Consider the following 16,825-nt stretch of genomic DNA (forward strand, 5'->3'; position numbering starts at 1 on the left):
AGAATCGCGTATCACTCGCTGTTTAATCCGCTACACAAAGGACACGTCGTTTTGCATTACGGCCGATATTGTTGCGCTCCGTCTATTACATTTGGAATTAGAGACTTATGTTAATTAGACTCAATTATGCATTTTCTCCCATCTTTTTGCCATCATCATCCAAATGGTGTGCAACTAGTTAAACCCCCACCATCTTCGTCTCCCTCTCTTTCTATTTGCATATTTATTTTATTCTTTATGAATTAATTTAGCAGATGTTGCAACTGAGTTATAAAGTAGAGTATAGAGGACAGGAAGCGAGGGGGTTAATGATAAGAATGGGAAGATAGGGGAACTAATAGGCTCCAGGCTATTAGTAACACGGTAGGACTGAAGCATAAATGCCCCATTTCACAGAATTAAAGTAACTCGTGTGATCCTGTAATGATGGAATCCTGCCGTCTTCCACACTGACGCTCATAGTCAAAAGAAACGAGGGATATTATTTTACACAAAATGTTTTATTCTTTCTCGCATGGGGCCTGATGAGCGCATCTCAGAGGCAGAGAGAGAGAGAGAGAGAGAGAGAGAGAGAGAGAGAGAGAGAGAGAGAGAGAGAGAGAGAAAGAAAGAGAGAGAGAGAGAGGAGGAGGATGGCCACAGCACTGTGGGATATTGTGTCACAAGCTGTCTTCACTTGCGCAGACATTCTGCATGGTGGTCGTTGGCTGTGGGCATCTTTAGTGCATTCTGACTCATGCGTTGGCACGAAAGCAGCACTTTGATGGCAGATAGTTGAAATATGGCAAACTCCTGGTGCCTCGGTTTGTATTTACAAACTAAGAAGCATGTGACCATAAGTAAAACAAGATTCTTATAAAAAATAAAAAATAACATAACTCTTATGGGAAAAAAAGTTGTGTTTTATATGTTGATAAAACAATATAAATATTATTCGGACGGAAGCTGCAACTCCACCAACGCTCAGCTTCACCGACGCCAGACGCAGATTTTCAACTTTCTTAATTCACTGGATGTGTAACACATTTAATTTTCCTGCTACAACTGTGACTGGGCCCGGAGGAGAGAGTGGATGAGAGGAGAGGAGCGCAGCGGCTCTTAACTGGTTTTGTTTTGAGGGCCCCGTGTGCGCTCTAGCTGGCGTTGCCGAGCCCCAATCAGGTGCCATTACACCCGATGTTTGAGAATATCATTGGCTGCTGGGGAAAGGAGCTGTGCGCAAAACCAACCCCGCTGCTCACACTCGCCTTACAGAAGCCGAGATGAGAACATCATCCGCTTTGAGCGCCTAGGCGCAGTGATTACATCCTCACAGAGAAAGATAGAGAGAAAGTCTTGTTGTTCCGTGCGTCTGTTTAAGGCACGTCTTAGTGATTTTGGCGGTGCGTAAAAAGGAGGGGTTTTTGTGTGTTTTTTCGACTCCAGTGGATTTTCTTATTTTGTTTCCGACTTTTTTTCTTTTTTTATGAAGAAGGACAATCCGTGCTGCACACAGGGGATATTGGCTCCGCGTCCTGGCTCCAGCCTGCAATGTTTGCGCTGACGCCAAAACTCACAGACCGGTGCAGAATTGATTAAAACAGAGAGGCTCGGATCAAATGGCTGTGCTTTTCACAACTCAAACGACACAATATTTCACTGACCTGAGGCAGAAGAGAGGATTCTTAGAGTCGGGCAGCCTTATTGATGTGTGCGTCGCTGCCTTTTTACAGGCAGAGAAAAGTGGAAATGTTCATCTCTTGTAAGAAAAAGGAATAACACTTTTTTTCGATCTTGAAGTGCACTTGGACTGTAGCAGGGGAGATGATTTGGTTAATATTTATTCTCTCCATTCTGAATGGAGCTCTCTGTCAGCTACACTACTCCGTGCCAGAGGAGCAGGAGCCTGGCACTGTGGTTGGGAATATTGCAGAGGATTTGGGGCTGGACATCACCAAACTTTCCGCTCGGCGCTTCCAAACAGTGCCCAGTTCACGGACACCTTATCTGGAGGTAAACTTAGAGAATGGGGCGCTTGTGGTGAAGGAAAAAATTGACCGGGAAGAAATCTGTAAGCAGACCATCCCGTGCCTACTGCACCTGGAGGTGTTTCTGGAAAACCCGCTGGAGCTTTTTCGCGTGGAGATCGATGTGATGGATATCAACGACAATCCGCCCAGCTTCCCGGAAACCGACATTTCCGTGGAAATATCAGAGAGCGCTATTCCCGGGACGCGTTTCCCGGTGGAAAACGCCTTCGACCCTGACGTTGGCACAAACGCTCTCAGCACATATGCCATCACTAATAATAACTTTTTCTACCTTGATGTGCAAACGCAGAGCGAAGGGAACAAGTTCGCAGAGCTGGTGCTGGAGAAGCCGCTGGACAGAGAGCAGCAGGCGGTGCACCGCTACGTGCTGACAGCTGTGGACGGAGGCATCCCGCAGCGGACCGGGACGGCTCTCCTGGTCGTTAAAGTTCTGGACTCTAATGACAACGCACCCACGTTTGACCAGTCCGTGTACACAGTTAACCTGCGGGAAAACTCACCCGTGGGCACGCTAGTCATCCAGCTGAACGCCATGGATGTTGACGAGGGACTAAACGGGGAAATAGTTTATTCTTTCAGCAGTCATAACACCCCGCGGATAAAGGACTTGTTCAATATTGATGCCAGAACGGGCAGGATAGAGGTAGCGGGTGAGGTGGACTATGAAGAGAGCAATACGCACCAAATTTATGTCCAGGCTAAAGACCTGGGAGCAAATGCCGTCCCAGCGCACTGCAAAGTGTTGGTCAAACTCGTGGACGTGAACGACAACACGCCAGAGATCGGTTTCAGCACTGTGACTGAGTCTGTGAGCGAGCAGGACGCTCCCGGCACCGTGATCGCACTTTTCAGCGTCTCGGACCGAGACTCCGGTGAGAACGGGCAAATGAGCTGTGAAATACTAGGTGACGTTCCTTTCAAGCTAAAATCGTCTTTTAAAAACTACTACACCATCGTGACAGACGGCCTGTTGGACAGAGAGAGCACAGATTCGTACACGATCACTGTGGTGGCCAAAGATAAAGGTCAGCCTTCACTAGCAACCAGCAAATCCATTAAAGTGCAAGTCTCCGATGAAAACGATAATGCGCCCCGTTTTACGCAAGCTGTTTATGATGTGTATGTGACTGAGAATAACGTTCCTGGAGCTTTCATTCACGCAGTGAGCGCTTTGGACCCTGATATAGGACAGAATGCTTTAATTACTTACTCCATATTGGAGTGTGACATCCAGGGCATGTCTGTAGACACATACGTTTCCATAAATCAAGACACCGGCTACCTTTACGCGCTGCGCTCCTTTGATTATGAGCAGCTGAAGGAGTTTAGTTTCATGGTTCAGGCTAAGGATTCAGGTGCTGCAGAGCTTTTCTCTAATGCCACTGTTAACGTGATCATAGTCGACCAGAATGATAACGCTCCCACTGTCATAGCCCCCATCGGGAAAAACGGCACAGCCAAAGAGCACCTCCCGCGCTCTGCAGAACCTGGATATCTGGTGACGCGCATAGTGGCCATGGACGCAGATGATGGAGAAAACGCACGCCTGTCTTACAGCATCTTGCGGGGTAACGAGATGGGGATGTTCCGCATGGACTGGAGGACTGGAGAACTAAGGACTGCACGTAGGATCTCTCCAAAGCGCGATCCCCAGGGCTTCTATGACCTGCTGATCGAAGTAAGGGACCATGGGCAGCCCCCACTCTCCTCCTCAGCAAGTGTGAGTGTTATTTTAGTGGACAGTGTGGTCGAGGGCCGCAGCGGAGACCGCGGATCGGCCTCCAAGGCTAAAGAGACCTCCCTTGACCTCACCCTCATTCTCATCATCGCCCTGGGCTCCGTTTCCTTTATCTTCCTCCTGGCAATGATCGTGCTGGCAGTACGCTGCCAAAAGGACAAAAAGCTCAACCTGTACACGTGCCTGCTGGCCGGTGATTGTTGTTTGTGCTGCGGCTCTTGTTGCAGCAGGCAGAGTCGTGGCAGGAAGCAGAAGAAACTAAGTAAATCTGACATCATGTTGGTTCAGAGCACCAACGTGACATCAGGAGTTGGGCCCGTGGGGCAGGTGCCAGTGGAGGAGTCTGGGGTGGGAGGCGTGGGTGGTGGATTCGGCTCCCATCACCACCAGAATCAGAACTCCTACTGCTACCAGGTGTGTCTGACACCGGAGTCCGCCAAAACAGATTTGATGTTCCTCAAGCCATGCAGCCCCTCCCGCAGCACTGACACTGATCACACCAACCCCTGCGGGGCCATTGTCACCGGTTACAGTGACCAGACACCAGACATCATATCCAACGGCAGTATTCTGTCCAGTGAGGTAAGAGAGTACTGATGTAACTTTATCCTTTGAATGTATTAAAACTGTGCAAAAGCCGCGATTTCACAGGTCAAACTAAATTTAGTTCATCTAGAACGCAACAGCTGTCTCTGCTTTGTGTCAGATCCTGCTACCCATTCAGATCACGCAAAGTAAAAGTCTCAGAAATGAATCTACTATTGACTTGGCTGTTCTGCTCAGTGGCCTTTAATCATTGCTTTGGTTACTGGACTTGTCAATTGTTAAATCTCATGTGGCATTTTAGAATGCAATAGACTGATACCAGACCAACCTTTCACAGCAATTATTTTTAGATAAAATGTTCTTATTCAGAGACTCAGAAGTTGAGATATTTTTCCTATAAAATAACCTTATTCTGAAATTTACTAATAACGACTCCAAAAGTGGACACATTTGCTAGTGAGAGCACACTGAAGGAAAGGAAAGTCTGTTTAAGTAAAATGAAAAGATCACATTTTAGTTTAGTTTTGCAAGAAGTAAAACATCTTCATTCCAGTAAAGTGGATAGATAATATCAGGGAAAGTACAACAGCATGTTAGGACTGGGGTGCAAATCTTGTCAGCAAAACAGAGGAGAAAAGTGAATTAAAGATCTTAATGTGCTTAAAGCCTGTGCGTTCTGATCGTGGAGCTGTGGAGTTTGGGGCTTTTCTGTTGATTGCGGTGTGGCTGGAGTGGAGCCAGACAGTCAGTCAGTCCTGCTCTTCTGCGCGTTAAGTATTCCGTGCACAGCGCAGCACGGCAGCACCATGAACAAAGGTTGTTCAGTTTCAGCGTCGGGCGTCTCAATCATTTACGCATTCAATCGCCCCCTCCTCCTAACTTACTCCCCCCTGCTCTCATCTCCTCTCGCCCACTCACTCACCAAGTAGATGTGCACTCCGTTGGTAACCCGCCGTCACAGCTTCTCCTGACTCAGTTTCATGTTGACAGCAGTGTTTGCTCACCTGATTAATGGTGCTTCTCTTATCAGTCTGAGCCCCCTTCTCCTGCATTTACATCATCTGTCTGTTTGGCATTTATTGTGAACATGTGTGTGTTTTTGTGGGCTTTCTAGACAAAACATCAACGAGCAGAACTCAGCTATCTGGTGGATAGACCGAGACGTGTCAACAGGTAGAGAAAAACACACACTACTCACATATCATCTTACTTATTTTCTCAGTCTCCTTCACTAACATATAGTTTCTGTAGGATGTCATGGATCCGCATTTTGCTCATTTATCTATAAAGTGGATTTCACACTCATCAGTATCCCATATATTTCACATTGTTAGTTATGGTTTTAAGGGCCAACATGGTTTCCAACGTATCCATAACTTCATCTTCAATTTGGCAACAGTCCCATAACTGACAGAACAGCGTCTATTAAAGCTCTAATGCTGGATTTCATTACTTGCCATGTGTAACATCCAATTTAGGCTCTTGATGGCCACCGTGACCGCATTAACGTGGTGCTGACTTCTGATTCATTGTCTCTGTTCCTTTGCCCCTCATTTAATCCCCTCTACTCTCTTCACCAATGCTCCCATCACCATGTTCACCCCCACCCCCCTCCTCTTTTAGTTCGGCTTTTCAAGAAGCAGACCTCGTCAGCTCAAAAGACAGTGGTCATGGCGACAGCGAGCAGGGCGACAGCGACCACGATGCCACAAATCGGGGTCATTCAACCGGTGAGTTGCTGCGCATCACATAATTACTCAGCCATTTCTGTGCTCTCTCACACACACACGCCTCCCTGATCTGTTTCAACAGTGTGAGTTTGCGACTGTGGATAGGATAATGTGGAATTGCTGGTGAGGACCGTTGAGTTTTCATTTCCTTAATTTAGGACTGTGCAGAAATGTACAAGCTTTTGGTATGAGCAGGCCCCAGATGTGATGATTGCATTTCACAGCCGGGTTAAAGAAAAATAAAGAAAAAGGAGGGGAGACATTTTGTGGAAATTTCTTCCTTGCCCCTTTCCCTTTTTCTGCTCCTCTGAGGCTTCAGCACCAAGTGGTGCTGAATGGACAGCGACTCTCAGTGAGGCAGTGTGAGGCCCTCAGAGCTTTAGAGGCACAAATCAATAGGTTCACTCAAAAGAAAAGGAATGACATGAAAGCTAAATTGATATAATGAGAAGCCTTTCAATCAGCCTGAGAATCAGTATAATGTGCTGCCTTTGTAGTTTATAGATTCAACTTCTCAAACACAGTAAATTGCTTTCTCATTCTGTTTTTATCAGCCAAATCTTTGTGGGTTTGGCATGAGCTAAAGCAAAGGTAAAATGTGAGAATTACCTAACATTTCCCCATCCATACTCTCACTTCAGTTTATTTACTGACCCTTATTTCTTTTCTGCACTTTAAAGAATGGTAGATTTCTTTGCAAAGGGGTTAGTAGATCTTATCATAAGCCTCTCCTTGTTCTTTCTAAAATTCTATTTAGTTAGTACCTGTTTATTGATCATAGTGGAGTCAGACGAAAAGTGGAGCAATACAAAATCTAATTTCATATTGAACTGCCCTTTCCTTCTGAAGGATTGTTCCACATGGTGCATGTAAGACCCTTGTCTAGACCGAAGCTTGCCAAATATCGTATCAGTGCTGGGAATACAAATAAAGAAGATCAGATAGGTGATGTATGATAGTGAATGGGCCCTCATTAGGCTCTGCAGTGCTTGACATTATTAATGAACTGAGGCAAAATAGAGAGCCAGTGTGCAGCAGTTGTGTCACTCCTTGCCCTCGCTCATAAAATAGGTTGGGAAGGTCAAACTATGCGAGACTGAGATGCAGAGTTGGAAGAAATCCAAGCCTCTCTTATGTTCTTTATCAAGGAGTTCAATGAAATAAATATAAATACTCAACTTACAGCTCATGTTGGAATATTTCCATCAGAATGTTATCTATGAATATCTAGATAAACACAATGATGTTATGTTTGATTGTTTCTGTAAGCCAACTGAAACTCTAAGTCATTACAGAAAGAAATGGGATAAGAAAAAGTGCATTGGCCATGTGCATCTTAACTTTTTCCGCTAGCGGGTAGTCTCAGACTTTAGAAAGAAATCAGTCCTGACATGATATTCCAAGACATGCCCAAGACTGTATTTCAACACTTATTTTAGGTGGAAAATTGTCTTCAATTCCAATTTGCTGTTTTTTTTTCTAGCACAGTGACAAGCTTATATTTCTGAACCAATAACATGTTTCTTCAGCCTTTTTTTGGCTCCCCGTTTGCTCATTTGGCACAGGCCTGGGAGTGTACACAGTTGGTGCTGCACTGTGTATTTCATAGGAGGGAAACCAACATTTGTTCCTCATGTTGGATTTAGAAGGGAACAGCTTACCACTCCATGGGAGGTAATATCACACAAATGGTATTTTGGAAAGAAGGACACTTGAGTTTCACAGACTTCTGTAAACAAAACCAGACACAGTGCATGTGCTTGTGTCTGTGTGGGTGTAAAGGTATACCGTGGCCCGATTTAATATGTAGGTGTATACATGACACCTATATGTAACCTGCTTGTCTGTGTTTGTTTTGTTTGAAGAAAACAAGGCTATGTCGTGATGTCTGTATTGTAAAGGCATTCTCCAATGAGACAGTGCTCAGGGAAGCTTAAATGAGATAAGTGTAAGAGGAGAGAGTGGTACAGAGTACTTGAAACTTTGCCAGGTATATGCAATATTTCCTCTATACGGGCATCCCCATTGCTCATTTGTCTCTGTAATTTATTAATATATAGGGATTGTAATGTTGGTTTTTTCACATGAGTTATAGGCAATGCTTTTGTGCAGTAATGTATGCATTTAAAGCTATGTGCTCAGTGCATGTACAGCTGACAGACAAGCTGCAAAAGTAAGAACCAAGCCTATGTGTATTTTACTCTGTGTATTTTAAGGTATTTTGCAGTGTCTGTTTAGGCAAGCAAGTGCACATTCCTATGCTCGTGTATACTTGACATGAATATATGCATGCTTGCATTCTCTATGTAGATGTGCATGTGTTTGTCTGACACACTCATATTCTCGTTCTCAGTGTCTGTCAGGGTCTCATCCTTCATTCTGTCTCTCTCTCACTTTGGCTCTCCATAACACTCGGCTGATCAGTAATTCATTTCTAGATCCTTTGCATAGCAATTATCAAAGGAGGGTTAGAGGCAAGGTTTCCACATGGGAACACGTGGCACATTCTCCCTTTTGGTGCACCTCGGAATATTTCAAATCAAGGGGGAAACCATTTCCAGTTGGCATATCATCAACTACACCTGCCGTAGCTTCCCGCTCGGCCGCTCGTCTGACACCTTAGAAAATAAGTCTCCTGATGTTGTTTTAAATCAAAGGGACACTGCCTGGGAGGTTGGGATACCTTGAAAATTTGAGCAAATGGCTTTTCTGAAAGCTGGTGTCTAGAGTGAAGCACCAGTGCATCAAAAGCCAAAGCACTATTGATTGAGTGCCACACCTTTTACTTTTTCCCACCTTTGTTTTTTTTCCTGAAATAAAACATGATTTTCTCTCACTATGCTGCTAAAAGAAGATAGTAGAAGTGAGCAAACAAACGAACAAATATAAAAAAATGGAGTCAGATAAAACTGGATAAATCATTCATCAGGGAGAAATATATATATATATATATATATATATATATATTTATATACATATATTTCTAATATAGTATAATTTTTTCATCACCGAGGAAAAAAAAATAGGCACATTTGATACGTTCAATCAGCTGTGGAAGGCTGTGTGACGGGTGGGAGACTGGAAACGATCATTATCATGACGTTTGTTTTGGTGAGAACAACAGCCGTGACAAATGGGACAATTAAATCACTGTGGTAACGGTGTATTAGATGGCTGATTATGAATTAGTCGCGTGCACTGTGCTGCAGTTCCCCGTGTCACTGAGCTGTCAGAGAAATTTCAGCAAACAGGGCTCTGATACACCTGTTTCTCAGGCCTAAAACTCTAACAAAACTGAGAGCTTAGGAACGAGCCGTATGTACATTAACAGAGATTCATGTAAAAACCTGTGGATAAATACAAATGTTATTTGTGGGATCAATAAGAGTGTTAAGTTCAAAGCTTTGAAGGGAGGTGCAAGTTGACAAAAGACAACTTTATTTTTTAGCAATAAAATATCAAAAACAGAAACATGAAATTTAAACAAGTTTGTATTTGAAACACTAACACTTTTTTAAGGCTGAAATTGTATTTTCATTTGTTTTGTTTTTTCCAAGTCATTATAGTGCTTATTGTTTGACAAAAATATTTAAAAACCTCTCAGATCCAAATGTGTTGTATGGAAATTGCTAGTTTTGACCTAATAACAGTGCAAAACTCTAAAATATTTTAATCAAATGAGACAAAGACAAACCACTAAATGATCAGTACTTTTGCTTGATATATTTAATTTGGCTAATGGGGGGTGGTGGGGGTGCAAAAATATACAGAATTTTTAATTACCTGAAATTAGGATAAAAAGCAGCTAACCTGGAAGACAAAATCAACATAAGCCTTACAATGTTTTTTTTATTAAATTATATTTATCCAATAATTGTTTTGACCCCAATTTCATTATTTGTATGCCATAGTTGATATTAAAGATGATTCTATTCTGTTTTGGAGTTGAATTGTAGAAATTCAGTGCACTTTGGTAATAATCCATGAAGTCCCCCTGGCGTGAGGCTTTTTCTGGCCCACCCAGTTGTTTATGTGCTTCATTGTAAACAGTTTGCAAAATTGCATTTGTTTTGCACTTTGTTTCAGTTTTTGCCTTGAAACAAAGTGATTAAGGCCACAAGTTTCTGACTGTGTTGACATAGAATTACAACTATGACTAGGATAAATGTTAACCGATAAAGGTGTACATTACATTATATTAGCGCTAGAAACACAAACAGAACCTACCAGATCACTTAACCCAGGGTTGTCACCCAGTTTCCGTGGTTCTAAACCATTGATCCGAAAGAGAACAAAACCACAAAGTAACAAAACCTATGCAACAACATTATCAAATTAACATAAGAGTTTGGACCCAAAAAAGCATTTAATATGTGTTAGGTTACAGAATGTAATATTTATTATGAGTTAATCTAAGACCTAAAAGCTGTTATTTTGCAGAAGGTTGACCCATACGTACCAGTGTCACACTAAAAGCTGACAGAATAATATTCAGTAACAAGAAAAACTGTAATAAAATCAAATCAAAGGAGAGGGGGGGTTAACATTCACAATTACACCTGCAGACTGCACATTCTCCTCAAAAATTAGCAAAGCAAGTACTGAATCTGTGTTAATTCATCCAACTGCAATATACTAGCTTATCTGTAAATTGTTATTAAAAAATCTAATTGAAATGAATAAAGATAATAAAGATTTAACAAATATAGTAAAATTAAATTAAAATTAGACTTCCATTCCTCTTATTTTGGTAGAAGACATAGTTTAGATATTCTTCCATCCTCCTGATTACATTCCTTAAGATTTATCTTCATGTTTCTCACATTATTTTACTTTTATTTTACAAATATTATTTCTTTCCAATTGTTCGGTTGTGAGACTTTTTTAAACTACCTAAAAGAACATAAGACCAGTTCTAAAAAAAAGAAAATCAGCCTCTAGTGTAATAAGCTAACATTATACTTGCATAGTGCAGAACAGGCTTCAGTGTACCTATACCTTTATCAATGTACAATAGCTTGCTGCATTTCCAGAGAAGACCTGAAATCGTACAAACCAGATATAAGTAATCAATGGTCATCCTAAGCATTTGTTCTAACAATATATAAGAGGACATATAAATCAAGCAGACACTGGTGGGGAGGTTGGCCTCTTGGCTCTTCTTTCCAGCTCACTTGCTGTGCTGCAGAAACTGAAATTTATAGCTGGGAACAATTTGTCTGTCTGTCATTAGTGGGAATATTGGAAACCATCTTGCTTTTTTTTTGCTCCTGTGAGGTCTCTCGTTTACTCATCTCAGGCTCAATGGTCAACCTGTGTAAGGAAGCTCTGCTACTCCCCTGTCGTCCCATGTTGCTGTCTAAATATTGATGTTTTGTGTCAGTATTCTCTCTGGAGCTGTGGAGGACAAGATGAAAAACAGAGGTATGGATGGAAGACACCCTCTACCTGGGGACTGAAAAGTGCTTTTGGTGGGATGGAAAAAAAAAATAGTGAGGATACTTAAAAGTGACAAAAAATAATTACAGACAGAGCAAAAGACAGAGGGATTAATAGAGATGAAGAAAGAGACAACAGACAAATGAGTTCAAGTAAGAAGCGACTGCAGACCTGTGCACAACAAACATATTTGGTATACCCACATTCAAGTACAAAGATTGGGTGCATGTTTTTTTAGAATTTGTTTTCCTCTCTTTTCTTTCCTCCCAGAGGTTGGATGTATGTCACACAGCACAATTAGTCAAATCACACTAACATGGGATTTAAGAATTATGCAGCGACGTAACAGAAAAAAGCCAGTAGAAACAAAAAGAACCAAAGTGCTGATTGCTTATTAGCACGTAGATTGTGTTTAGATTGTGCAGCATCATTTGCATCCCCTCTTTTGAGTGTATGTGTGTGTCTCTCTGTTTGTGTGGAAAGAGAGCAGAAATACATTCTTCCTGCCTGTTGAGGTCACAATGCGAAAGCTGCTGGCAGGGCCTGTCATTGCCAGTCACTGTTTTGGTTGTTGTTTTGCTTTGTGCCTGAGGAAGAAAAGGTGCATCATGGGGATCAAGAGCCACTTGGTGTCATGTGAGCATGGCCTATCTGTCTGTTTACTTGTGTACATTTACATATCTTCACATTTATGGAGTATTTTTGTGCAGGTGTGTGTATTACTTGGGAAACATGTGTTAGTGCTGATATTCTGAAGTTTTACTGAGTAAATTGGGAGCTCTGACACAACTTTCTCCTAGCCTGATGAACTGTAAACAGTGATGGCTCCAAACTATATTTACACATCATCTCAGAAGTACAATCTGCTTCTTGCCTGATAATAATAATAATTAATACTACTCTATCATTACCTTTTCATCTACAGGTGTGTCTTCCTTCTGTAGAGTTCTGCTTTAGTCTTTCTAATGGTTCGTTCTTACATCAAGAGAAAAATGCACAGAGTTTTCCAAAATATTTAGCCACACAACACCACAGAGTTGATTGCAGGGCCTGAGGTCAGTGTTCTTTGTGTCAGAGAGGGACATTAATTTGTGAAAAGTTCATAAAAAGGCTAAAGGCTAAACGCAAGATGAGCATTACCAGACACATGATTGGGTGCATGATTTATATGCACCCAACCTTTAAAGATGCTATAAATATATATCATCCCCGAAGGTGATTCAGAGGGTACGTTCAAGTAAATGCCATTCAAAAACTGGTTCGGCATTTACAAAAGTTTCCCTGAACGGTTTTCCTGCACTGATCTTCATATTTTTGAGATTTCTCTGTATATTTTCCATCTCATCACCTGTTTTTATTTCTACTGAGCTACATTCTTTCCATGTTACTTTGTGATAAAAAACAAACACACCCTTTGGCAGCAGAAAACACTGAACTGTGCTCGTTCTGCGGTGCTCTCGGAGAAAAAAAGGGGTAAAAAAACAAAAAACTTGCTGAATCAAACGCTGTGTGTTGAGATGAACCCAAAAAAGAAAGAGCTGTCAATCTGTCTTTCTGAAACTTTACTCAAGTAAATAATGCAGAATAGGTCAAACCAGGTCAGAAGTTCACAGTGACTTCCCTCTTCCATCAATCTTGTAAGAAACTGAGCTAAAGGGCTATTAACTTGCACTCTATCAAAGTTTAAGAATTTACATATCTCTTAGATTTTCTACATGTATTTTTATTCATTATTAAACTATGATAGGCAGCAGCCCCACATGAAAAGAGTGAGTTAAAATAGTGACAGCTGGAGGGATGTTGAAAGGATCTCCTCATGATATGGTTAAGGAAACCAAAAGCAAATGTTTAATTAGGTATTTTTAACTTTCTTTCATCTAAATCAAAGCCCTTTCCTGCTCTGCCCACCTTTGTCTAACCTCTTTCCAGTCTCCATCTGTGAGGGTTGGGTCTCCCCCTGTTTTTATCTGGACATTGCTTTTTGCATCTGTGACTGCCCAGGTCTCCCCTCTCCTTCCTTATGGTTCCCGCAGTCTTGCCGCTTCTCCCGCCTGCTGTCTTGGACTGTGAAATCTGCAACTCCCTCAGCCTGTTTGGCCCAGACTGTCTGTGAGCCTTGTGTCTCCACTGGCTCTCTGTCCACTGCAAAGTCTTGTTGCTTTCTTGCTCCCCATGGGGCCTCAATTAGCGGCAACATTAGATCCACACAATGCACACAAATAAAGAGGAACAGAATCTGTCACAGTGGTAGTTCTTTAACAATTTGATGGAACATAAAAGTGAGTTGAATTTAAAGGTTCACTGGAGAACTGTTGTTACAGCGAGTTAAGTCAAAGCTTTATGCATGTATTCATTTTATGTATTCTGGCAGTTCAAGTACTGATTTAGTTGTTTTTGATGTTGTTTTTTAAAAACTTTTTGCCAGGTTCACTAATAGCTGTTGGATAAGCGGATTGTTCTGGATGCATGATGATAGGGCAACTCTACACTGTTTTAGTTTGATGTTTGTTAAATTGGCATCAAACAGAAGGAACATGTCTGAAATCCACAGACCAGTAGAGCAGTAGTATCCAATCTGACACAACAAACAAAACCAAACTGAAAGATGAGGCAATGTGCACCATCTTTCTTGATGAGCAGTGTCGCTTTTCTGAGCACTTCTTTCTTCACTTTATGTCCAGATAATTTAAAATCCACAACAGGAAGACTGGTCTTAAGAGAAAAAAAGGCAAACATATTTTATTATTACCAGTTATATCTTTGCAGATCATTATCGATAAAACTGCTGACATGCTTGCATTGATCCGTTCTTCTTACAAACCTTATATGGACTATTTTCACATGTATGTATAGAAAATAAATTAAATGTTGATATTCATTCTACTAATGTAGCAAAAATAGTGTTAAATTTAAAGACATGGTAACAACTTAGCTTTAAATTAAAATATGCCCTGTTAAACTAATTATAATTACAAGTCATTGCCAAACCAAAATCTGAATTCCTGGGGAACGATTGAGTCCACTTTAAAGAAAGGACACAAAAAACTGAAGAAACTTGTAATACTAACCTTCTAGACTTATTGATATTTATATACATATCAAAGCAAATATATACATAAAATATATATACAAACACACATATATATACATATACACGTTTAACTAACAATTCTGGGGTTTGATTGTTGTGTATGTACACATTTGGTATTTTGTTATAGTAGTTTAGATGTTAATTTGATCATTTTCATATGCTAAATATTTTGTTTTAGGCAGTAGTTATGTGTTAGTTACATATTTCTTCATTTTGTATATGAATGTCTGACATTAGTGTGGTATTATGCAACCAGTAAATATTTTTTTAGTGTCTGTGGTACATTTTATGGAATGACTTATTTATTGCAATAGATAAATAAATAATAAAATTGGACTTTTGTTTCATCTTTTGCGTTTCAAAACCAAATGTGACTCTGAAGATGTTGATGTCAGATAAGAGCGGGTGGGGGGATGTTGAAGAGCTTTCGTAACCCCACATCACTTTGATTGCATATTTATTTCTAAATGAATGGGTGAGGAGAAAAACAAACAATTCTCTTCATCAATTTTGGCTTTGTCTTTTTGATGAATAGCTTTGGCTGCCTTTTTCCTCCCTGTGACATTGGTAAATGATTGCTAACTTGTGTTTCCTCTTGTGGTCTCTTTCTATCATCTCTTTTTCCATTTGTTTTGTTTTTTTTTTCCACTGCAAATGTCCATCCTTGTTTTATTCTTATGATCTCTTAATTTTCTACTTGTCATCCTCTTCATCTGTGTAATCCTTTGATCACATTTCCTGCTTTACATATCCTCCAATCTTACTTGCATTTTCCTTTTGCCATCTGAATTTGCTCCGCAGGTGCTGACCTGTTCTCCAACTGCACAGAGGAGTGCAAGGCCCTGGGTCACTCCGACCGCTGCTGGATGCCATCCTTCATGCCATCAGATGGGCGCCAGGGGCCGGACTACCGCAGCAATCTGCACGTCCCTGGCATGGATGCCACACTGCCCGATACTGAGGTACCCTCCTCCGTCAACCTCTCCGACCAACTCACCATGACCTCCTCCACCGCCTCGTCCAACGATAGGTCATTCTCCACCTTTGGCAAGGACGGCCAAAGATCACAGTCACACCACAGCCTTCAAAATCACCTCCATCAGCAACAGCAGCAGTACAGCTCCAGCACGCTAGAGAGGAAAGAGTATGATAGGGGGACTCTACCGTACAAACCAACCTTTCTCTGTGAGTATCAGTATGAAACTTCAATGGGACCCTATGACTTTGGTATGGTCCCATACAGATACTAAAGAAGGAGATGATGAATCTGCCTCTTGATTCTAATCTGGACTTTTTTCTGTCGTTAATCAACTCTTATTTTTTCTACTTTCAAGAAGTTAAAAAATATGATTTTATGTTTTGTTGTATTTGTTCTTATATTTTTTGTACTTTATTTTATTATTTTTTTCAAATGTATAATGTACCATTTCTTGCCTCCCTTTTCCAAAACTTCCTTATTATTATTATTTTATTTTTTTAATTCAACCCTACTATAACCCTAAATGCTGCTTGTAATCATGTGACTTAATACAAAATTAAAAACATGAATTGGAGTCATGCTAATTTGCTGTAGCCCAATTTTTATTTTTTTATTTTTCCCCTTTCCTCTAAATTCTCCCTCGTAAAATCCTTTGTATCTGATGCTCATATTTGTAAAGGTCATCAACATAAGCACATGTGGAGTTGTACAAAAAACATTCTAGCAGTTTAACACTTTGTAAAACATTTTTGGAACACAGAGAGGAACAAAAGACAGATTATCTCATGATGTAGAAGGCATTTCTTCCATTGCTCAACAACAGTTTTGTTCAGGCATGATGACTTCTCTACTGAATAGCTCAAAAGGTGAAGCAGACAACCCACGCTTCTGCTTCTTCACAAGGATTGAAGTCCATTTTACTCTAAAAAGGAACTCAAGTATCTATACTTGTTTCCTTGTGGATCAATACCTGACATAAAGAAAGATGGTAAGACTGGCTTTCAACCCTGAATTCAACATTTTTCAATCAGAAGAGTCATCTACAAAATTAGCTTTGATAAAATATGGCTTAATTTGTATATATATATATATATATATATATATATATATATATATATATATATTTTTTTAATATATTGCCAGATATTATGAACAAGTATGTATATCTATCACTTAATTTATATATATATATATATATATATATATATATATATATATATATATATATATATATATATATATATATCTTACTTGATCTACTTTTTCTTTCAA

At 40.5% G+C, this 16,825-nt stretch overlaps 1 protein-coding gene across 3 annotated transcripts in view; it reads left to right on the forward strand.

Annotated features, from left to right (window-relative positions):
• The first annotated feature begins 1,215 nt into the window (after positions 1-1,215).
• pcdh10a (protocadherin 10a) overlaps positions 1,216-16,825 on the forward strand; it is an 18,078-nt gene continuing 2,468 nt past the window's right edge. Inside the window, exons 1-4 of one of the 3 annotated variants that reach the window (XM_037974910.1) lie at positions 1,216-4,350; positions 5,429-5,487; positions 5,938-6,044; positions 15,376-16,677. In XM_037974910.1, coding sequence (XP_037830838.1) covers positions 1,804-4,350; positions 5,429-5,487; positions 5,938-6,044; positions 15,376-15,824 — 3,162 coding nt within the window. In that variant the 5' untranslated portion in view covers positions 1,216-1,803 and the 3' untranslated portion in view covers positions 15,825-16,677. Of the gene's footprint in view, positions 4,351-5,428; positions 5,488-5,937; positions 6,045-15,375; positions 16,678-16,825 lie in introns of those variants that run through there. The other 2 variants (XM_017417001.2, XM_017417002.2) reach the window with 2 other exon arrangements.

The sequence above is a fragment of the Kryptolebias marmoratus genome, linkage group LG3 (assembly GCF_001649575.2).
Source record: "Kryptolebias marmoratus isolate JLee-2015 linkage group LG3, ASM164957v2, whole genome shotgun sequence".
NCBI classification, from domain to species: domain Eukaryota; kingdom Metazoa; phylum Chordata; class Actinopteri; order Cyprinodontiformes; family Rivulidae; genus Kryptolebias; species Kryptolebias marmoratus.